A 23,961-nucleotide genomic window follows, 5' to 3' on the forward strand; every position below is an offset into this window, starting at 1 on the left:
TTGATGAATATTCAAATATTATTTTTTGAATTTGAATATTCAAATGCAAAATTAATAAAAAGTAAGGGAAAAATCTTGTTTTGTTTAAATAAGAAAATTGCACTATGGACACTTGTTTCAAGCAGATTCAAATGAAAAGCGTCAGAAATCGTACAATTTAAAAAAGTAAATTATTTGTTAAACAGTTTAAAAGGAACAAAAATTTTCAACAGGGCGAGAAGTATTGTTCATCTCTTAAATCTTGGAAAATCATGGCTGGAGATATTCCTAGACGTGAGGAGCTATCATATTGATCATAATGTACAATTGTGTGTGTTATTGCAACTGATTTTGTATATGGTTTGCTCATCAACAATCTGCCGGTTGGTACGACTGAATATTCGGATATTCAAACAGTGAGTCATTCGAATTGACTCAGCCCTAGAGCAGCATCTGAGCTCCTTGCTGCAGGCTGAGCCTTGCACAGTGACACCCTCGGCAATAAAAATGAGGCTGTGATTGTCACTGGAGAAGCAGCAGTGATGGAATTGGGTTGGGCGAGGAGTGCAGGCAGCCTGACCAACACAAAAAAGTGTTGTTGGATTCACTATGGTGACCATCATCCACTCAGCCATGATATCTTGCTGGTATTGCACATCTGCCAACTAGTACGATTTAGCCATATTTCCTTCGGGAATTTCTTGTAGCACACATTTCACCATAAATTTGCCGCTGGAAATAAGGTTAGTAAATTTTCACTTTCGCCGATGGAGCGCTTCGTGACAACTGGCATGGGGCAAAATTATGCGTCATGCATTATTTACATGTTCCGTGTGCATCGTTTTGTATGAGATTTCAAACTATATTGGGACATAAACTCATCAAAATGCCAGTGCAGCACAAGTGCATAAATTGTCCAAAGAGGGGGCTAACTTGGATGCAATCTTTGACAAGACGGATCCTCGAGACCGCAGCCAGCCGACAATAGAAATCGCCGACTGCAGACCAACCAAGCTGTCGCAGAGATTACCATTGACAAGCCTTTCATTGCCATCTTTGTCAGAGCTAGGGGTAAATAATAGTTAGCAAATATTGAAGTCCATTGCTTAGAGTTTGTCATTCATTGTTTTTGGACAGTTGGTTTTTCTTCCATGAATTTAGTAATACAAGCGTTCCGTCTACGGTATAAAAGCAAGAATTGATGACTTCTACCTCTGGAATACATTTTTTTCTAAATAATTAAACTGATGCCCTAGCATCATCTGCGTTTCCCATTCTGAATATTGAGGTCCAGATACGCCAAATGAGAAATTAACTTTGCCAAAGAGATCATTATGGGTCTGTTGCTGACACAAAGAATGATTGAGAAAGCAGTCAAACCTTTCAGTGCAGTGGTTAGTTTATTTTTGTGTTAACGCTCAAAGGTAATGACGGTAGGAGTTCTGGCAAAACTGTTCCCTTAAGAAAATGAGAATGATTGGTATTGTCCTTTGGATTACACTGACTCCTTTGGTGGTGACAATTTCCGTTGCGAATGATAGGCTGATTACTTTTGTAATACATTTAAAATTAATATTTCAACTGCTCCCCTAAGCTGAACTTGCCAAGCAGGCTTCGGCAGTAAATAAACCTGAATAATGAAAGACGTGCGACAAAATTGTAACGGCCGGAATTGTTGGATCAAGTCAGAGGTTACGACAGTGTAACAATTGAAAATTTAAGGATTAAAAACTGCAACCGTAAGTTTGAAGGGTCAAGACTATTTTTAGATTGATTTCAAATCAAAGATTATGCTAAAATTTGCAAAGACTTGTTTATGCCATAACCTGGAACAAAATCCGAATGGGAGGGGCTACCGGTACATTTACCTGTTTAGAAGGTGGGGCCTTCACACCTTCAATAAATTCCGATTTATGTGTGAGGATATTCCAGCTTAGGTAACGAATCTGTTCCTCAACACGGATGTCAGGCAAAGAACTGCATGTTCAATCATTGAGGGCCGTTTTACTGCCGTAAACAATTGTGACTCAAATTGTGGTAGTGGAAATGTCATTTGTTAGTCAGTACAACCCCCCCCCCAAAAAAAAATCGAAACACAAATCCACACAGCAGTGGCATCTCAAGTTACTGATTAAAATCCATGACTTGAACACTTTGTGTAGATGCCTGAAGTAGTGCATTCAACTTTTACTTATTTTGTACATCAGTGGTTGAAAACTAATTATTTCACTGAGCAGAAATAGAAACTTACACTGACTTTGTGTGTCACAAGAACATTGAAAAAGTGGCCATAAATTTCATTTAAAAAATATAACGTTCCATCAGACGGTATCGCAATTGGTTAATGATATTGAACAGTTGGTTGTTGCTTGAAACTATTGCTAAGTAAAATAATCAACTCTAATCAAAATCAAGATATCAATAATCTCATTCTAAAACCTACAAAACACAAAGTGTTGGTTTGTACATACAGACAAACAATGTTCAGAAGGAGAGCCCAGATATCTACACCGGACTTCATTGTTTCATCAATGTCTGCTTACCTTTGGCAGTTAATTGAAACGATGTGTTGTACGTGCTGACATTGCTAAACTCACAAACCAGGGTTCACAAACATGTTTACGGTCAGCAGCAAAAATGAAATTGTTTTCTTTCAGTCCAAGTTGAAGTTCGTAGAATTCTTGGTCAAAATTGTCAATATCTAGTCCATACAATTTTCTGAGTAGATACAGAAATCCCCGATGGTTTGGAACTTGTCCTTGTCTTCGGAGCTTGTGCTGTTGTTCAGCTGGCACAGTTTCTTGCCGTATCCGTTTTTCTTGATGTTGAAGGAGCGACATCCGGGCTCCTTGGCGCAGGCTGAGCCACAGGCAGTGATGCTGTCAGTGACAAAGTCTCGGATGACGTGGTCAAGGAGGCAGGTTGAGTTGAGAATGCGGCCATGGGTGCCGGTAGAGAAGCAGTAGCGACGGGGTTGGGTTGGGCGAGGAGTGCAGGCAGCCTGACAAATACAAACAGCATCATAGGATTCACTACAGCGAGCATCATCCATCCTGTCATCATGTTCTGCAGCTATTGCTGCACAGTCTTGATTCCCCCCAGCATCATCTGGTTGCCCAGACCCCCATCCCATGAATGGCTTGCTCCCTTCCTGGCCATCACATTTCCAGTTTCCTTCAACTTCAGTGTCATTGCAAGCAATCCAGGTGTAGTAGTCGCTGACTTTCTGCGATGCCAAATTCACCATGAACATCATTTCTTTTTGGGAACGAGGAGCAGCCATCTTGCCTCCGATTTCTTCACAAGCTGTCTTGCTGCTCTCCCAGTCAGCCTCTGCTTCAGTGAGGCGATAGCATGCTTTCTGCCACAGTTGCCACCCTGACGGGCAGGAACAGTCCATGGCAGGCAGAGAGGGACAGAAGTCTGACCCCCATGCAGTGTTGATGACTGCAGTGACAGCTACAATGCCAACAACTTTGAACAAGTTCATGGCAATTCTTAGACAGATGGTAGCACGGTTTGAAGAGAATTGGAACGATGGGTTAGCTTCAGTTGGTGTCCCAGTCGGAGAATGGAGGCTCTAGAAACATTACATATCCACAGTGAAACAGTGAAGGAAACACAGAAAGCAATATGGGGCCATTGCTGACACAACCAATAACTGAGATAGCAATCAAACCTTTTAGTTCAGTGGTTAGTTTATTTTTATGTAAACGCTCAAAGGCAATAACGGTAGGATTTCTGGCAAAATTGTTCCCTTGTGAAAATGAGAATGATTGGTATTGTCCATTAGATTAAACTGACTACTTCGTTGGAGACAATTTGCATTGTGAATGACAGCATGATTACGTTTGAAATACATTTGAAATTAATATTTCAACTCCTTTCCGAAAACTCACTTGCTAAGAACACTTTGGTAATAATACACCAACCTGAATAATGAAGGACTCAGGATGAAATTGTGAAAGCTGGACTTGCTACATGTACTGGTAAATGGAGGGCCGTGGACTTCACTAGGATTTTCTCTGGAGGGGGTAAAGTTGTCATTAGCAGTGAACTGAAAATGTTTACAGTACAAAAAAAGACTTTACCTGAAGGGCATTTTCAAGCTGAATGGTAGTGTGTCATCTTCTTTCCTCCTTTTTTTCATTTCTGTTACTTTTTCTGTTTTGTTTCGTTTTTTTGGGGGGGGATCTTTTTCCTATTTAATTCCAAAGAACAGGGAGCACCCCCTCTTGCTCCCTTGCCATGCCCATGGGTTGGTCACTGGTAGTAGACCAAAGCTGAAGGGGTGTAAACAGCCATCTCTCCTTCCATAATCTGATAGGATGTTAACATGTTCTTTGCTGTCCCAGTTAGCCTTTCAATCAGGAGGTCGATAGCATGATGTCTGCCACAGTTTCTGCCTTTATGGGCACGGGGGCTGCAGTAAGAAATAAAATCTGAAATATTGAAAGACTTATGCCAGAATTATGATATGAACCCAAGTCCCATCCACAGCTCTCAAAGATGCCCAGACATCACGGTGTTCAGTGTTTTAACTTTTAGCTTGGAATGCTTCAAGGAAGGATGACGGGGATTGTGGCTTCATTGGTTTGACATCTGAACTTCTCTTTCTCATTAACGTGTAAGCATCCTGTATTTTTGACATTCGACCCCTACCTTTAAAATGCTCTGTACCGGGAGAAACATAAACATGTATTTGTTAATTGGTTTGAGATTAAAAACTGAAGCATCCCAAACTATTTAATGGTCCCAACTGCAAATTGGACCCAGGTCGTGGTGCTTGGTTTTTCTATTTCAGTGAAGTCCTGTTTTTGAGAGGGAGATTATATCATCACTGTTTTCATGAAGAGCCACGCATATGTAGATTTTGAAAAAACCCTGGTTTTCAAGATAATCACCAGAAAAACTGCAAAATCATGGAATTAGCTCATGCAATAAAAATCCTCAAATGATTCCTTGAGATAAAGTTTTGCCAGAACCGAGTAATGAAAATGTATACAATGGTTAATTAGCCGAAATCAATTAGTAAAGATGTGCGTCCGTTCGTTAAATTGAAAATCCACGTTTTTCCACATTTTGGCCCTCCCATTCACTGTATTTTTCCAGAGGGAAGGTGACGCATGTTACTACACGCTGCTGTGAATGGAACCGAGATGTCTGTCTCTTCATGAAAACGTAAACTTCAGTCCAACTGTTTTTTTGTTCCTTTCCAGTCTGCCAGTCGAGACGTCCCTAATGTGTACATGTTTTGGCCATATCTCCTGGCTATGGTCCCTTCTCATCTGGATTGGTTTATGAACCATCCCAAATGTGTATATGTTTTGGCCATATCTCCTGGCTATGGTCCCTTCTCATTTGGATTGGTTCATGAACCGTCCGAAATGTGTACATGTTTTGGCCATATCTCCTGGCTATGGTCACTTCTCCTTTGGATTGGTTCATGAACCGTCCCTAATGTGTACATGTTTTGGCCATATCTCCTGGCTATGGTCACTTCTCATTTGGATTGGTTTATGAACCGTCCCAAATGTGTACATGTTTTGGCCACATCTCCTGGCTGTGGTCCCTTCTCATTTGGATTAGTTTATGAACCGTCCCAAATGTGTCGTGTTTTGGCCATATCTCCTGGCTATGGTCACTTCTCATTTGGATTGGTTTATAAACCGTCCCAAATATGTAGTGTTTTGGCCATATCTCCCGGCTATGGTCCCTTCTCATTTGGATTGGTTTTTGCCTCCTTGAGATGCTGCAGATGTGCAGTTACATGCACCATCCTTGCCACAGAAAGAAAAAAGACAGCGCATGTAAAAAATCTATTCTCTTTCTACACCTCTGATGATTTATTGGGGAAAAAACTAGTGTGTTTCCAAATGGTGAAGATCCATTGCTGTGTATCTCTGTTTAATAAGTGTATTGAAATGAGTCGGATCATGTCATATCATAACAATTTGAATTATTCCAAAGTGCCCTGCATATAGAGAGACGTCAACTGGGTTGCAGTTTTGGACAGATCAAAGGATCATAGGTCAAGTCAAAGGTCGCAATTATATAATGATTGAAAATTGAAAGACTACATGTAAAAATGAGAAGTTGAATTCTTAAGGGCTGGGATGTTTTGGATGAATTCCAAATCACCTTTTCCAAATATTATGTCTTGTAGGCAAAAAATATCCTACCTAGTGTATTTTGACAAGTTCTTACATGTCTTGACACCATTCTCTCGAAAGAAATCTGAGTGGGAGGGGCCATATGTTTAGAGGGAGGGGTCGTGCAAGTTCCCTCAATGTTGCCTAATTAACATGAGAGGGTACTCCAATGTACATGTAGTTAATTAATTAGTGCTCTCGTAACCAAATAATGCAGTAAACGATTCAAATTGCTAATGGAACTGGTTATACATGTCCATGTATGTTGTCATCAGGAAACCAGAGAAACTCGAAATGAAATTGGACACAGTATTGACATTTCAAAGATCAGTGTTTCAATCATAATTTGTTAATTGAAATACATATGGATTTCAAACATCTCATGTGGATGTAGATGCCTGTATTAGTGCATGCGACATTAAATTCCTGAATCATCAACACTTGGAAAATGATAATTTCACTGAGCGAAAAATGAGAATGTTACATCCACCAAATTTGCGTGTAGCCACAAGAACGTGGAAATATTGCAATCAGTTAATGATATTGAACGATTAGTTGTTGCTTGAAACTGAGACTATTAAAAGATAAAACACTTATCAAAAGTCAAGATATAATGATCTCTTTCTAGATACCGATGAAACACAGAGGTGTTGGTTTAATAAACATTCAATTTGTTACTACTGAACAGATTAGATTAAAAGGATACTTCCAAATGCTCCTCTGGAATAGTTATGCTACTTTACAAGCAGGTGGCTTTAGAGAAGAAATCATCACATTATAAAGCATTTATTCACATGATACAATATACATGTACGTGTACATGTACACACCAAACAAAGCAAGGTGATTTTGGAAAATGCAGAGTGTTTCCAAAGTGGTGAATATGCAGAGAGTAATCCTAACAGTCCCAAATCCTCCGATTTCAATATGTTTTTATGATTTTACACCCTAGCAGGTTAGGGTTAATCAAATCTCAAGATTTGGATTGAAAACAAAAGAAACAGACATGGGAATTATTTCTAGACATATCTGTCTGTAACAGTAAAAACTGAAACGCATGATAAAGAGAGTCCAAATATCTACCTCATTAGGGTATTTCATCTCTGTCTGTCTTTTCCTTTGGCTCTGAATTGAATCGCTGTGTTATATATGACATTTCTAAACTTACACACCGGGGTTCACAATTGTATTCATGGACAACAGCCAAAATGAAATTGTTCTCTTTCAGTTTAGGTTAACTTTCGACGTCTTGTAAAAGATTGTCAAAATCTAGCCGATGCAAATTTCTGAGTAGATACAGAAATCCCCGATGGTTTGGAACTTGTCCTTGTCTGCGGAGCTTGTGCTGTTGTTCAGCTGGCACAGTTTCTTGCCGTCTCCATTTTTCTTGATGTTAAAGGAGCGACATCCAGGCTCCTTGATGCAGGCCGAGCCACAAGCGGTGACACCCTCGGTAATAAACTCTCGGATGACGTGGTCAAGGAGGCAGGTTGAGTTGAGAATGCGGCCTTGGGTGTCGGTAGAGAAGCAGTATTGACGGGGTTGAGTTGGGTGAGGAGTGCAGGCAGGCTGACGGATACAAACAGCATCATGGGATTCACTACAGCGGCCATCATCCATACTGTCATCATGTTTTGCTGCTACATGTATTACAGCACAGTCTTGATTCCCTCCATAATTATCTGGTTGCCCAGGTCCCCATGCCATGAACGGCTTGCTCCCTTCCTGACTGTCACACTCTAAGTTTCCTTCGACTTCAATGTCATTGCAAGCAATCCAGATGTGGTAGTTGCTGTCCTTCTGTCGTGCCAAATCTGCCATGAACTTCATTTCTTCAAGTGAATGAGGGGTAGCCATCTTGCCTCCTAGGTTTTGACAAGCTTGCTTGCTTTTGTGCCAGGTAGCCGGTAATTCAGTGAGGCGATAGCACACTTTCCTCCACAGTTGCCACCCTGACGGGCAGGAACATTTCATTGCAGGCAGAGAGGGAGAGAAGTCTGACCCCCATGCTGCATTGATTGCTGCAGTGACGGCTACAATGCCAACAACTTTGAGCAAGTACATGGCAAGTCTTAGACAGATGATAGCACGGTTTGAAGAGAATTGGAACGATGCGTTAGCTTCAGTTGGTGTCCCAGTCGGAGAATGGAGGCTCTAGAAACATTACATATCCACAGTGAAACAGTGAAGGAAACACGGAAAGCAATATGGGGCCATTGCTGATTAATAACTGAGATAGCAATCAAACCTTTTAGTTCAGTGGTTAGTTTATTTTTATGGAAATGCTCAAAGGCATTGACGGTAGGATTTCTGGCAAAATTGTTCCCTTGTGAAAGTGAGAATGATTGGTATTGTCCATTAGATTAAACTGACTACTTCGCTGGAGACAATTTGCATTGTGAATGACAGCATGATTATGTTTGGAATACATTTGAAATTAATTTTTCAACTCCTTTCGGAAAACTCACTTTGTAAGAACACTTTGGTAATAATACACCAACCTGAATAATGAAGGACTCAAGATGAAATTGTGAGAGCTGGACTTGTAACATGTACTGGTAAATGAAGGTCCCTGGACTTCACTATGATTTTCTCTGGAGGGGGTAAAGTTGTCATTAGCAGTGAACTGAAAATGTTTACAGTACAAAAAAAGACTTTACATGTAGGGCATTTTCAAGCTGAATGGTAGTGTTTCATCTTCTTTTCACTTTTTTTTTATTTCTGTTACTTTTTCTGTTTCATTTCGTTTCTTTTTTGGGGGGAGGATCTTTTTTCCTATTTAATTCCAAAGAAGAGGGAGCACCCCCTCTTGCCCCCTTTGCCACGCCCATGGTTTGGTCACTGGTAGTAGACCAAAGCTGAAGGGGTGTAAACAGCCATCTCTCCTTCCATAATCTGATAGGATGTTAACATGTTCTTTGCTGTCCCAGTTAGCCTTTCAATCAGGAGGTCGATAGCATGATGTCTGCCACAGTTTCTGCCTTTATGGGCAAGGGGGCTGCAGTAAGAAATAAAATCTGAAATATTGAAAGACTTATGCCAGACTTATGATATGAACCCAAGTCCCATCCACAGCTATCAAAGATGCCCAGACATCACGGTGTTCAGTGTTTTAACTTTTAGCTTGGAATGCTTCAAGGAAGGATGACGGGGATTGTGGCTTCATAGGTTTGACATCTGAACTTCTCTTTCTCATTAACGTGTAAGCATCCTGTATTTTTGACATTCGACCCCTACCTTTAAAATGCTGCTGTACCAGGAGAAACATAAACATGTATTTGTTAATTGGTTTGAGATTAAAAACTGAAGCATCCCAAACTATTTAATGGTCCCAACTGCAAATTGGACCCAGGTCGTGGTGCTTGGTTTTTCTATTTCAGTGAAGTCCTGTTTTTGAGAGGGAGATTATATCATCACTGTTTTCATGAAGAGCCACGCATATGTAGATTTTTAAAAAACCCTGGTTTTTAAGATAATCACCAGAGAAATTTCTCCAGTTTTAAAACTGCAAAATCATGGAATAAGCTCACGCAATAAACATCCTCAAATTATTCCTTTAGGTAAAGTTTTGCCAGAACCAAGTAATGAAAATGTACACAATGGTTAATTAGCCGAAATCAATTAGTAAAAAAGATGTGCGTCCGTTCGTTAAATTGAAGATCCATGTTTTTCCGCATTTTGGACCTTTCATTCACTGTATTTTTCCAGAGGGAAGGGGACACATGTTACTACACGCTGCTGTGAATGGAACCGAGATGTCTGTCTCTTCGTGAAAACGTAAACTTCAGTCCAACTGTTTTTTTTGTTCCTTTCCAGTCTGCCAGTCGAGACGTTTTGTATGTGTACGAGGGGCAATCAGATTTGTGTCTCTTTTACAACATTAATGCAAATTTTGCATTTTATGTTTTGTTTGAGGAAATACATCGAAAAGGTCAAGTACATGTACAAGTATGATGTTTTAGAGCAAAATAGTTTTACAAATCAGACTCGGATGAAGGCCAGTTTGAACATGTGTGGCTCTTCATGGAAACTGTGATAATATGGATATAGATCTACATGTACATGTAGTTGTAACGAAGTCTGCCCTCTTAGATCCTTTCAGGACTTTCAACCGTCCCTAATGTGTACATGTTTTGGCCTTATCTCCTGGCTATGGTCCCTTCTCATTTTGATTGGTTTATGAACCATCCCAAATGTGTACATGTTTTGGCCATATCTCCTGGCTATGGTCCCTTTTCATTTGGATTGGTTTATGAACCGTCCCAAATGTGTACATGTTTTGGCCATATCTCCTGGCTATGGTCACTTCTCCTTTGGATTGGTTCATGAACCGTCCCTAATGTGTACATGTTTTGGCCATATCTCCTGGCTATGGTCCCTTTTCATTTGGATTGGTTTATGAACCGTCCCAAATGTGTACTTGTTTTGGCCATATCTCCTGGCTATGGTCCCTTCTCATTTGGATTGGTTTATGAACCGTCCCAAATATGTACATGTTTTGGCCATATCTCCTGGCTATGGTCCCTTCTCATTTGGATTGGTTTATGAACCATCCCAAATGTGTACATGTTTTGGCCATATCTCCTGGCTATGGTCCCTTTTCATTTGGATTAGTTTATGAACCGTCCCAAATGTGTACATGTTTTGGCCATATCTCCTGGCTATGGTCCCTTTTCATTTGGATTAGTTTATGAACCGTCCCAAATGTGTACATGTTTTGGCCATATCTCCTGGCTATGGTCCCTTCTCATTTGGATTGGTTTATGAACCGTCCGAAATGTGTACATGTTTTGGCCATGTCTCCTGGCTATGGTCCCTTCTCATTTGGATTGGTTTATGAACCGTCCCAAATATGTACATGTTTTGGCCATGTCTCCTGGCTATGGTCCCTTCTCATTTGAATTGGTTTTTGCCTACTTGAGATGCTGCAGATGTGCAGTTACATGCACGAATCTTGCCACAGAAAGAAAAAAGACAGCGCATGTAAAAAATCTATTCTCTTTCTACACCTCTGATGATTTATTGGGGAAAAAACTAGTGTGTTTCCAAATGGTGAAGATCCATTGCTGTGTATCTCTGGGTAATAAGTGTATTGAAATGAATCGGATCATGTCATATAACAATTTGAATTATTCCAAAGTGCCCTGCATATCGAGAGACTTCAACTTGGTTGCAGTTTTGTACAGATCAAAGGATCATAGGTCAAGTCAAAGGTCACAATTATATAATGATTGAAAATTGAAAGACTACATGTAAAAACGAGAAGTTGAATTCTTAAGGGCTGGGATGTTTTTGGATGAATTTCAAATCACCTTTTCCAACTATTATGTCTTGTAGGCATGTTAATGATATTGAACGATTAGTTGCTTGAAACTGCGACTATTGAAAGATAAAACACTCATCAAAAGTCAAGATATAATGATCTCTTTCTAGATACCGATGAAACACAGAGGTGTTGGTTTAATAAACATTCAATTTGTTACTACTGAACAGATTAGATTAAAAGGAAACTTCCAAATGCTCCTCTGGAATAGTTATGCTAATTTACAAGCAGGTGGCTTTAGAGAATAAATCATCACATTAAGCATTTATTCACACGATACAATATACATGTCCATGTACATGTACACACCAAACAAAGCAAGCTGATTTTGGAAAATGCAGAATGTTTCCAAAGTGGTGAATATGCAGAGAGTAATCCTAACAGTCCCAAATCCTCCGATCTCAATATGATTTTATTTACACCCTAGAAATCTTAAGATTTGGATTGAAAATAAAAGAAACAGACATGGGAATTATTTCTAGACATATCTGTTTGTAACAGTAAAAACTGAAACGCATGATAAAGAGAGTCCAAATATCTACTTCATTAGCCCTAACACTCCTCAGTCCTCCAACAGGTGAAGGATTGAGGAGTGTTAGGGTTAGGGTATTTCATCTCTGTCTGTCTTTTCCTTTGGCACTGAATTGAATCTCTGTGTTATACAGTATATGACATTTCTAAACTTCCACACCGGGGTTCACAATTGTATTCATGGTCAACAGCCAAATTGAAACTGTTCTCTTTCAGTTTAGGTTGACTTTTGAGTTCTTGTTCAAGATTGTCAAAATCTAGCTTGTGCAAATTTCTGAGTAGATACAGAAGCCCCTGATGGTTTGGAACTTGTCCTTGTCTTCGGAGCTTGTGCTGTTATTCAGCTGACACAGTTTCTTGCCGTCCCCGTTTTTCTTGATGTTGAAGGAACGACATCCGGGCTCCTTGGCGCAGGCTGAGCCACGGACGGTGATGCTGTCAGTGGCAAAGTCTCGGATGACGTGGTCAAGGAGGCAGGTTGAGTTGAGAATGCGGCCGTGGGTGTCGGTAGAGAAGCAGTAGCGACAGGGTTGGGTTGGGCGAGGAGTGCAGGCAGGCTGACGGCCTCAAACGCCATCGTAGGATTCACTACAGTGACCATCCTCCATACTGTCATCATGTTCTGCAGCTATTGCAGCACAATCATGTGGCAGAGAAATAATGTCCATAAAATCACATTGTCAAATTCCCTAATAGGCGTCCCACCAAGTTCTGTTTTCACTAGGTTCATGTTTGTAAAGTACACCTCTGATAATGTCTGAATTAGCCAATGCATTCCTCCAGATAGATACAGAAATCCCTGATGGTTTGGAACTTGTCCTTGTCTGCGGAGCTTGTGCTGTTGTTCAGCTGGCAGAGTTTCTTGCCGTCTCCGTTTTTCTTGATGTTGAAGGAGCGACATCTGAGCTCCTTAAGGCAGGCCGAACCACAAGTGGTGACGCTGTCGATGATAAACTCCCCAATGACGTGGTCAAGGAGGCAGGTTGAGTTGAGCATTGGGATGGGAGTGTTGCTGGAGAAGCAGTATTGACGGGGTTGGGTTGGGTGAGGAGTGCAGGCAGCCTGACGGATACAAACGGCCTCATGGGATTTACTACAGCGACCATCATCCATACTGTCATTATGTTTTGCAGCTATTGCTGCACAGTCTTGATTATTCTTCTTATTACTCGGCTGCCCATAATCCCATGCCATGAACGGCTTGCTCCCTTCCTGGCCATCACACGTCCAATTTCCCTCGACTTCAATGTCATTGCAAGCAATCCGGACACGGTAGTTGCTGTCCTTCTGTCGTGCCAAATCTGTCATGAACTTCATTTCTTCAAGTGAATGAGGGGCAGCCATCATGCCTCCTAGGTTTTGACAAGCTGACTTGCTGCTCTCCCAGTTAGCCTTTGATTCAGTGAGGCGATAGCACGCTTTCTGCCACAGTCCCCACCCTGACGGACAGGAACAGTTCATGGCAGGCAGAGAGGGACAGAAGTCTGACCCCCATGCAGCATTGACCGCTGCAGTGATGGCTACAATGCCAACAACTTTGAGCAAGTACATGGCGAGTCTCGCGGCAGACGATTGGAAAATTTGTTCAGAAGTAGAATGATGTGTTGGCTACACGAGAGTGTTTTGATTGCAATGTGGAGGTCCAATGGTGACAAATGAAAATAGGAAATGACTATCACCACATGTAGAACACACACATTTTATGCTGCTTTGAATAATCATCAAAATAACAGACATGTACAAAAGATCCTGTTGTTATGGTCACTCAGTGTTTGCGCTAATTCAGTTTGAGCATTCCAACTTGATGGTACATGGTACTGAGTCTCATTAAATGAGTCTCATTAAAAGATCCTGTTGCCATGGTCACTCAGTGTTTGGGCTAATTCAGTTTGAGCATTCCAACTTGATGGTACATGGTACTGAGTCTCATTAAATGAGTCTCATTAAAAGATCCTGTTGCCATGGTCACTTAATATTTGGGCTCTCATTAGTACCGGTAACAAAGCCAGCTGTTGTTGTGGATTCTCGGTGTTGGCATCTCATTCAAGATACAAAGGAAATGATAATTGGTGCAAATTCTAACAAACGCAGCTCTTGTGAAATGGGAGAAATGAATGTTGCTGTTCAATTCAAACTGACTACCTTTGATGATGATAATATTCACTGTGAACCACAGGTGTGATTATTTATTTAGTTTACGTGTACGTCAGAAATTAATCTTCTTGCCTGTTCAGCTGTATTTGATCGTTACGCTCCAGTAGAAAATAATACATGTACCTCCATAATGAAAGGTCTGCAAGGAAACCATGAAAGCTGGTGGTGTTCAGTCACTGTTAATGGACCAAAGTGAGTTTGATTTAAGATTTCTAGTATAGTGTTATCCAAGTCTGCCATCTTGAATCCTGGGACGACCACACACCCTGCATGCAGATCCTAGGTACTCAATTCTTTTTCAAGTCACTTGACCTTAAATTCCAAGAAATGACAATGATGCTCACACAAAGAAGGACAAGAAAGGGTTTGACACCGTATGTTCTGTAACTACAACACCAAGTTTTAATTCCAAAACAGATACTGACTTTTTTTTAGGAAACAGAGCAAAGATCTTCTTTGGATGAACCCAAGGTGGAATCCTGTGAATGGAAATTGCATCTCAGTATGTGTAATGACTCGATATTCTGTAAAATAGGAAACATTTAAACCGAATTCCGCATTTGGCCTATTCCAAAGGTTGCAGCCAGAATAATTGTGAAAAGAACATTAGAAATGTCAAGACTTCAGGCTAAGGGATCAGATTTCAACCTCTACAAAAGGAGGGGGATTACATGCAACAGCGAGGCTGTCCGACAAGAAACCTTGTTGCTTCCATTCGATATGACTATCAACACATCAGTGTGAGTTTCAGTCCAATCCAATGAGGTATGGTATGACTGTAAATGTGATTTCTCAATCTCACGACAGTCCTGTTAGTGACTACTTGTCACTGTGTATTGCCGATGGAGTAAATGAACTGTTTTTTTCTCCTGTTGGCATTTTGCAAGAGAACAGTACATGTAGGCCCCTATATCTGATTTTCTGAAAACAACGTCTAATGGCCACAAGATACATGTACATGTACCATTCCTTGGTTCCCTGACCCTCCAAAACAACACAAACTATAAACAAGCAAGTAATTATACAATCAATGTGATTTTAACAAAATGCCTTACGACATCTGAGTAAGCCTGTGGGTGGATTCCTGTTCTGTCCGTTTAGAGAAGCAGGCGGAATTTGGCTGAAACAACTTGCATTTTGATATGAATCAACTAATGGCTAAATGTGACATTTGCTGCAGTCGAAAGGTGTGCTCGTTCTTCTAAAAGCAATTTTGAAAATTTTGCCAGTAAAGACAAAGGCATGCCATATTCAAATGTGAATTGTTACAGTTTGCATTAAACCCACGGAGTGAGGCATTCAGCATACATGTACATGTAGGTCATTTATAGTTGGTTCTTTGCCGACAAATCTACATGTATTCCTATTGATCGAAATCTCACTGAACCAGAAAAAAGAAGGTGAAAGATGCTTACAAACTCTAAAACATTTTAAAGTTTACTGATTAAGAGATCTCTTCTTTTTCAAACGATGTACAGCGCATGAGCTTGGAGAGTAAACTTGCAATTGAATGGCAGTTAAAAAAAATGAAGTGAAAATATCCTTTTACACAACGTACAATGTACAACCACCACAACAAAGTGACAAAAAATAAATCAACACAATGATTTTCATGAACAAATTGTCAAATCTTTTTAAATGTGAAAACAAAGTTACTTGATAAAGGTGCAACACGGTGGAAAAGTCAAGATTATGGTAACGCTTGCATTGTGTTATAGATACACATAAATGTAAACGGTATAACACTGAGCAACACTATGATTGGTTGTTCACAAAACACGTAGAGACATTAAAATTAGGATTTCAACATAATCCCTGAACATGAAGATTTTGTGATTTTGGATGAAGATTTTTTGTCTGATAAAGATGAAAAACAATTTAAATAGCAATGTTTCTGAAGGTGTGAACACCCTACATGTACATATACAGTACAGCTGTACATGTATGTACCATAAGGAAAACATATAGTATATGACATTTGACAAATTTCCCATAATGCTATCCTGCTATCCTGTTTCAAATAAGAGCAAAATAAATATTTGTTTTTACCTTTTTTTCTGCTCTTTGTTCTGTTTTATGTGGCAGAGAAATAATGTTCATAAAATCACATTGTCAAATTCCCTAATAGGAGTCCCACCAAGTTCTGTTTTCACTAGGTTCTTGTCTGTGAAGTACACCTCTGATAATGTCTGAATTAGCCAATGCATTCCTCCAGATAGATACAGAAATCCCCGATGGTTTGGAACTTGTCCTTGTCTTCGGAGCTTGTGCTGTTGTTCAGCTGGCACAATTTCTTGTCGTCTCCACTTTTCTTGATGTTAAAGGAGCGACATCCAGTCTCCTTGATGCAGGTTGATCCACAAGCGGTGACACCCTCGGTAATAAACTCTCGGATGACGTGGTCAAGGAGGCAGGTTGAGTTGAGCATTGGGATGGGAATATTGCTGGAGAAGCAGTATTGACGGGGTTGGGTTGGGCGAGGAGTGCAGGCAGGCTGACGGATACAAACGGCCTTACGGGAATTATTACAGCGAGCGTCATCCATACTGTCATCTTTTTTTGCAGCTATTATAGCACAGTCTTGATTATCATCAGCATTATTCGGCTGCCCAGAATCCCATGCCATGAACGGCTTGCTCCCTTCCTGGCCGTCACACGTCCAGTTTCCTTCAACTTTAATGTCATTGCAAGCAATCCAGACGTGGTAGTTGCTGTGCTTCTGTCGTGCCAAATCTGCCATGAACTTCATTTCTTCAAGTGAATGAGGGGCAGCCATCATGCCTCCTAGGTTTTGACAAGATGACTTGCTACTGTTCCAGTCAGCCTTTGATTCAGTGAGGCGATAGCACGCTTTCTGCCACAGTCCCCACCCTGACAGACAGGAACAGTTCATGGCAGGCAGAGAGGGACAGAAGTCTGACCCCCATGCAGCATTGACCGCTGCAGTGATGGCTACAATGCCAACAACTTTGACCAAGTACATGGCGAGTCTCGCGGCAGACGATTGGAAAATTTGTTCAGAAGTAGAATGATGTGTTGGCTACACGAGAGTGTTTTGATTGCAATGTGGAGGTCCAATGGTGACAAATGAAAATAGGAAATGACTATCACCACATGTAGAACACACACATTTTATGCTGCTTTGAATAATCATCAAAATGACAGACATGTACAAAAGATCCTGTTGTTATGGTCACTCAGTGTTTGCGCTAATTCAGTTTGAGCATTCCAACTTGATGGTACATGGTACTGAGTCTCATTAAATGAGTCTCATTAAAAGATCCTGTTGCCATGGTCACTCAGTGTTTGGGCTAATTCAGTTTGAGCATTCCAACTTGATGGTACATGGTACTGAGTCTCATTAAATGAGTCTCATTAAAAGATCCTGTTGCCATGGTCACTTAATATTTGTGCTCTCATTAGTACCGGTAACAAAGCCAGCTGTTGCTGTGGATTCTCGGTGTTGGCATCTCATTCAAGATACAAAGGAAATGATAATTGGTGCAAATTCTCACAAACGCAGCTCTTGTGAAATGGGAGAAATGAATGTTGCTGTTCAATTCAAACTGACTACCTTTGATGATGATAATATTCACTGTGAACCGCAGGTGTGATTATTTATTTAGTTTAGGTGTACGTCAGAAATTAATCTTCTTGCCTATTCAGCTGTATTTGATCGTTACGCTCCAGTAGAAAATAATACATGTACCTCCATAATGAAAGGTCTGCAAGGAAACCATGAACGTCGATGGTGTTCAGTCACTGTGAATGGACCAAAGTGAGTTTGATTTAAGATTTCTAGTGTAGTGTTATCCAAGTCTGTCATCTTGAATCCTGGGATGACCACACACCCTGCTTGCAGATCTTAGGTACTCAATTCTTTTTCAAGTCATTTGACCTTAAATTCCAAGAAATGACAACGATGCTCATACATAGAAGAGACATGAAAGGGTTTGAAACCGTATGTTCTGTAACTACAACACCAAGTTTTAATTCCAAAACAGATACTGACTTTTTTAAGGAAACAGAGCAAAGATCTTTCATGGATGAACCCAAGGTGGAATCCGGTGAAAGGAAATTGCATCTCAGTATGTGAAATGAATCGATATTCTGTAAAATAGGAAACATTTAAACCGAATTCTGCATTTGGCCAATTCCAAAGGTTGGAGCCAGAATAATTGTGATAAGAACATTAGAAATGTCAAGACTTCAGGCTAAGGGATCAGATTTCAACCTCTACAAAAGGAGGGGGATTACATGCAACAGTGAGGCTGTCTGACAGGAAACCTTGTTGCTTCCATTCGATATGACTATCAACACATCACTGTGAGTTTCAGTCCAATCCAGTGAGGTATGGTATGACTGTAAATGTGATTTCTCAATCTCACGACAGTCCTGTTAGTGACTACTTGTCACTGTGTATTGCCGATGGAGTAAATGAACTGTTTTTTCTCCTGTTGGCATTTTGCAAGAGAACAGTACATGTAGGCCCCTGCATCTGATTTTCTGAAAACTACGTCTAATGGCCACTAGATACATGTACATGTACCATTCCTTGGTTCCCTGACCCTCCAAAACAACGCAAACTATAAACAAGCAAGTAATTATACAATCAATGTGATTTTAACAAAATGCCCTACGACATCTTAGTAAGCCTGTGGGTGGATTCCTGTTCTGTCCGTTTAGAGAAGCAGGCGGAATTTGGCTGAAACAACTTGCATTTTGATATGAATCACCTAATGGCTAAGTGTGACATTTGCTGCAGTCGAAAGGTGTGCTCGTTCTTCTAAAAGCAAGTTTGAAAATTTTGCCAGTAAAGACAAAGGCATGCCATATTCAAATTTGATTTGTGACAGTTTGAATTAAACCCACGGAGTGAGGCATCCAGCGTACATGTACATGTAGGTCATTTATAGTGGATTCTTTGCCGACAAATCTACATGTATTGATTAAAATCTCACTGTACCAGAAAAAAACAAATGGTGAAAGATGCTTACAAACTCTAAAACATTTTAAAGTTTACTGATAAAGAGGTCTCTTCTTTTTCAAACATTTCAAACGCTGTACAGCGCATAAGCTTGGAGAGTGAACTTGCAATTCAATGGCAGTTAAAAAAATATGAAAACAAAGTTACTTGATTAAGGTGCAACACGGTGGAAAAGTCAAGATTATGGTAACGCTTGCATTGTGTTATAGATACACATAAATGTAAACGGTATAACACTGAGCAACACTATGATTGGTTGTTCACAAAACATGTAGAGACATTAAAAGGAGGATTTCAACATAATCCCTGAACATGAAGTTTTTGTGATTTTGGATGATTTTTTTGTCTGTTAAAGATGAAAAACAATTTAAAATAGCAATGTTTGTGAAGTTGTGAACACCCTACTTGTTTGTGCTACATGTATAAGGAAAACATATCTAAAATTTAACAAAATATCTTGTTTTGTGATATTCTATTTTGAACCTCTGCTATCCTGTTTCAAATAAGAGCGAATTAAAAATTTGTTTTTACCTTTTTTTCTGCTCTTGGTTCTGTTTTATGTGGCAGAGAAATAATGTTCACAAAGACACATTGTCAAATTCCCTAATACATGTAGGAGTCCCACCAAGTTCTGTTTTCACTTGGTTCTTGTCTGCGAAGTACACCTCTGATAATGTCTGAATTAGCCAATGCATTCCTCCAGATAGATACAGAAATCCCCGATGGTTTGGAACTTGTTCTTGTCTTCTGAGCTTGTGCTGTTGTTAAGCTGGCACATTTTCTTGCCATCTCCATTTTTCTTGATGTTAAAGGAGCGACATCCAGTCTCTTTGATGCAGGTCGATCCACAAGCGGTGACACCCTCGGTAGTAAACTCTCGGATGACGTGGTCAAGGAGGCAGGTAGAGTTGAGCATTGGGATGGGAGTGTTGCTGGAGAAGCAGTATTGGCGGGGTTGGGTTGGGCGAGGAGTGCAGACAGGCTGACGGATACAAACGGCCTTACGGGAATTACTACAGCGAGCGTCATCCATACTGTCATCTTTTTTTGCAGCTATTATAGCACAGTCTTGATTATCATCAGCATTATTCGGCTGCCCAGAATCCCATGCCATGAACGGCTTGCTCCCTTTCTGGCCGTCACACGTCCAGTTTCCTTCGACTTCAATGTCATTGCAAGCAATCCAGACGTGGTAGTTGCTGTGCTTCTGTCGTGCCAAATCTGCCTTGAACTTCATTTCTTCAAGTGAATGAGGGGCAGCCATCATGCCTCCTAGGTTTTGACAAGCTGTCTTGCTGCTCTCCCAGTCAGCCTTTGATTCAGTGAGGCGATAGCACGCTTTCCTCCACAGTTGCCACCCTGACGGGCAGGAACATTTCATGGTGGGCAGAGAGGGACAGAAGTTTGACCCCCATGCAGCATTGATTGCTGCAGTGATGGCTACAATGCCAACAACTTTGACCAAGTACATGGCGAGTCTCTCGGCAGACGATTGGAAAATTTGTTTAGAAGTAGAATGATGTGTTGGCTACACCAGAGTGTTTTGATTGCAATGTGGAGGTCCAATGGTGACAAATGAAAATAGGAAATGACTATCACTACATGTAGAACATACACATTTTATGCTGCTTTGAATAATCATCAAAATAACAGACATGTACAAAAGATCCTGTTGCTATGGTCACTCAGTGTTTGGGCTAATTCAGTTTGAGCATTCCAACTTGATGGTACATGCTACTGAGTCTCATTAAAGTTAGATTCCTGTAACAAAGCCAGCTGTTGCTGTGGATTCTCAGTGTTGGCATCTCATTCAAGATACAAAGGAAATGATAAATGGTGCAAATTCTAACAAACGCAGCTCTCGTCAAACAGGAGAAATGGATGTTGCTTTTTAACTCAAACTGACTACCGTTGATGATGATAATATTCACTGTGAACCACGGGTGTGATTATTTATTTAGTTTACGTGTACGTTAGAAATTAATCTTCTTGCCTATTCAGCTGTATTTGATCGTTACGCTCCAGTAGAAAATAATACATGTACCTCCATAATGAAAGGTCTGCAAGGAAACCATGAATGCTGGTGGTGTTCAGTCACTGTGAATGGACCAAAGTGAGTTTGATTTAAGATCTGCTGTTTAATTTCGGGCATGTCTGTCATGTTGAATCCAACGAAACAGCAAAGGTCTTTCACGGGAGAACAAAAGGTACTATGTGGAATCCTGTGAATGAAAATTACAGCTCAGTATGTGGAAAAGACTCGATCTTAGCTAATTTAGGAAACATTTAAACTGTATTCCACATTTGGCCAATTCCAAAGGTTGCAGCCAGAATAATTGTGATAAGAACATTAGAAATGTTAAGACTTCAGGCTAAGGGATCAGATTTTAACCTCTACAAAAGGAAGGGGGATTACATGCAACAGCGAGACTGTCCGACAAGAAACCTGGTTGCTTCCATTCGATATGACTATCAACACATCAGTGTGAGTTTCAGTCCATCCAGTGAGGTGTGGTAGTACTGTAAATGTGATTTCTCAATCTCACGACAGTCCTGTTAGTGACTACTTGTCACTGTGTATTGCCGATGGAGTAAATGAACTGTTTTTTCTCCTGTTGGCATTTTGCAAGAGAACAGTACATGTAGGCCCCTGCATCTGATTTTCTGAAAACAACGTCTAATGGCCACTAGATACATGTACATGTACCATTCCTTGGTTCCCTGACCCTCCAAAACAACGCAAACTATAAACAAGCGAGTAATTATACAATCAATGTGATTTTAACAAAATGCCCTACGACATCTTAGTAAGCCTGTGGGTGGATTCCTGTTCTGTCCGTTTAGAGAAGCAGGCGGAACTTGGCTGAAACAACTTGCATTTTGATATGAATCAACTAATGGCTAAGTGTGACATTTGCTGCAGTCGAAAGGTGTGCTCGTTCTTCTAAAACCAATTTTGAAAATTTTGCCAGTAAAGACAAAGGCATGCCATATTCAAATGTGATTTGTGACAGTTTGAATTAAACCCACGGAGTGAGGCATCCAGCGTACATGTACATGTAGGTCATTTATAGTGGATTCTTTGCCGACAAATCTACATGTATTGATTAAAATCTCACTGTACCAGAAAAAAACAAATGGTGAAAGATGCTTACAAACTCTAAAACATTTTAAAGTTTACTGATAAAGAGGTCTCTTCTTTTTCAAACATTTCAAACGCTGTACAGCGCATAAGCTTGGAGAGTGATCTTGCAATTCAATGGCAGTTAACAAAATATGAAAACAAAGTTACTTGATTAAGGTGCAACACGGTGGAAAAGTCAAGATTATGGTAACGCTTGCATTGTGTTATAGATACACATAAATGTAAACGGTAGAACACTGAGCAACACTATGATTGGTTGTTCACAAAACACGTAGAGACATTAAAATTAGGATTTCAACATAATCCCTGAACATAAGATTTTGTGATTTTGGATGAAGATTTTTTGTCTGATAAAGATGAAAAACAATTTAAATAGCAATGTTTCTGAAGGTGTGAACACCCTACATGTACATATACAGTACAGCTGTACATGTATGTGCCATAAGGAAAACATATAGTATATGACATTTGACAAATTTCCCATAATGCTATCCTGCTATCCTGTTTCAAATAAGAGCAAAATAAATATTTGTTTTTACCTTTTTTTTCTGCTCTTTGTTCTGTTTTATGTGGCAGAGAAATAATGTTCATAAAATCACATTGTCAAATTCCCTAATAGGAGTCCCACCAAGTTCTGTTTTCACTAGGTTCTTGTCTGTGAAGTACACATCTGATAATGTCTGAATTAGCCAATGCATTCCTCCAGATAGATACAGAAATCCCCGATGGTTTGGAACTTGTCCTTGTCTTCGGAGCTTGTGCTGTTGTTCAGCTGGCACAGTTTCTTGCCGTCTCCACTTTTCTTGATGTTAAAGGAGCGACATCCAGTCTCCTTGATGCAGGTTGATCCACAAGCAGTGACACCCTCGGTAATAAACTCTCGGATGACGTGGTCAAGGAGGCAGGTTGAGTTGAGCATTGGGATGGGAGTGTTGCTGGAGAAGCAGTATTGACGGGGTTGGGTTGGGCGAGGAGTGCAGACAGGCTGACGGATACAAACAGCCTTACGGAATTTATTACAGCGCGCGTCATCCATACTGTCATCATTTTTTGCAGCTATTATAGCACAGTCTTGATTATCATCAGAATTATTCGGCTGCCCAGAATCCCATGCCATGAACGGCTTGCTCCCTTCCTGGCCGTCACACGTCCACTTTCCTTCAACTTTAATGTCATTGCAAGCAATCCAGACGCGGTAGTCGCTGTCGTTCTGCCGTGCCAAATCTGCCATGAACTTCATTTCTTCAAGTGAATGAGGGGCAGCCATCATGCCTCCTAGGTTTTGACAAGCTGACTTGCTGCTCTCCCAGTTAGCCTTTGATTCAGTGAGGCGATAGCACGCTTTCCTCCACAGTTGCCACCCTGACGGGCAGGAACATTTCATGGTGGGCAGAGAGGGACAGAAGTCTGACCCCCATGCAGCATTGATTGCTGCAGTGATAGCTACAATGCCAACAACTTTGAACAAGTACATGGCAAGTCTCTAGGCAGACGATTGGAAAATTTGTGCACAAGTACAATGATGTGTTGGCTACACCAGAGTGTTTTGATTGCAATGTGGAGGTCCAATGGTGACAAATGAAAATAGGAAATGACTGTCACTACATGTAGAACACACACATTTTATGCTGCTTTGAATAATCATCAAAATAACAGACATGTACAAAAGATCCTGTTGCTATGGTCACTC

At 40.5% G+C, this 23,961-nt stretch overlaps 8 protein-coding genes across 9 annotated transcripts in view; 1 reads left to right on the top strand and 7 right to left on the bottom strand.

Annotated features, from left to right (window-relative positions):
• Nucleotides 1-23,961, top strand: part of tpr (translocated promoter region, nuclear basket protein) — a 104,038-nt gene that overhangs the window by 19,802 nt on the left and 60,275 nt on the right. The gene's annotated exons all lie outside the window — the stretch shown is intronic.
• On the bottom strand, nucleotides 1,361-3,639 carry LOC110978807 (CD209 antigen-like). Its single transcript, XM_087148636.1, has one exon. It carries the CDS (start codon nucleotides 3,467-3,469, stop codon nucleotides 2,681-2,683), a length of 789 nt encoding a protein of 262 aa, XP_087004762.1. The 5' UTR covers nucleotides 3,470-3,639; the 3' UTR covers nucleotides 1,361-2,680.
• On the bottom strand, nucleotides 5,679-8,365 carry LOC147796180 (type-2 ice-structuring protein-like). Its single transcript, XM_087148635.1, has one exon. It carries the CDS (start codon nucleotides 8,193-8,195, stop codon nucleotides 7,401-7,403), a length of 795 nt encoding a protein of 264 aa, XP_087004761.1. The 5' UTR covers nucleotides 8,196-8,365; the 3' UTR covers nucleotides 5,679-7,400.
• LOC147796181 (uncharacterized) lies at nucleotides 11,157-12,551 on the bottom strand (the record flags this gene model as incomplete). Its single annotated transcript, XM_087148767.1, has 1 exon — nucleotides 11,157-12,551. A coding segment is annotated over one exon (309 nt), but the record flags the coding sequence as incomplete, so codon positions are not given.
• On the bottom strand, nucleotides 12,550-14,336 carry LOC147796182 (uncharacterized). Its single transcript, XM_087148766.1, has one exon. The coding sequence runs from the start codon at nucleotides 13,534-13,536 to the stop codon at nucleotides 12,748-12,750; it is 789 nt and encodes a 262-aa protein (XP_087004892.1). The 5' UTR covers nucleotides 13,537-14,336; the 3' UTR covers nucleotides 12,550-12,747.
• LOC147796183 (uncharacterized) lies at nucleotides 14,389-17,459 on the bottom strand. The gene has a single exon (XM_087148763.1). It carries the CDS (start codon nucleotides 17,120-17,122, stop codon nucleotides 16,334-16,336), a length of 789 nt encoding a protein of 262 aa, XP_087004889.1. The 5' UTR covers nucleotides 17,123-17,459; the 3' UTR covers nucleotides 14,389-16,333.
• Nucleotides 17,471-20,597, bottom strand: LOC147796184 (lectin BRA-3-like). The gene has a single exon (XM_087148762.1). It carries the CDS (start codon nucleotides 20,595-20,597, stop codon nucleotides 19,809-19,811), a length of 789 nt encoding a protein of 262 aa, XP_087004888.1. The 3' UTR covers nucleotides 17,471-19,808.
• On the bottom strand, nucleotides 22,957-23,921 carry LOC147796185 (lectin BRA-3-like). The gene has a single exon (XM_087148765.1). It carries the CDS (start codon nucleotides 23,743-23,745, stop codon nucleotides 22,957-22,959), a length of 789 nt encoding a protein of 262 aa, XP_087004891.1. The 5' UTR covers nucleotides 23,746-23,921.

The sequence above is a fragment of the Acanthaster planci genome, linkage group LG18 (genome assembly GCF_054643075.1).
Source record: "Acanthaster planci isolate LZ-2023a linkage group LG18, COTS_SCS, whole genome shotgun sequence".
In the NCBI taxonomy this organism is placed as follows: domain Eukaryota; kingdom Metazoa; phylum Echinodermata; class Asteroidea; order Valvatida; family Acanthasteridae; genus Acanthaster; species Acanthaster planci.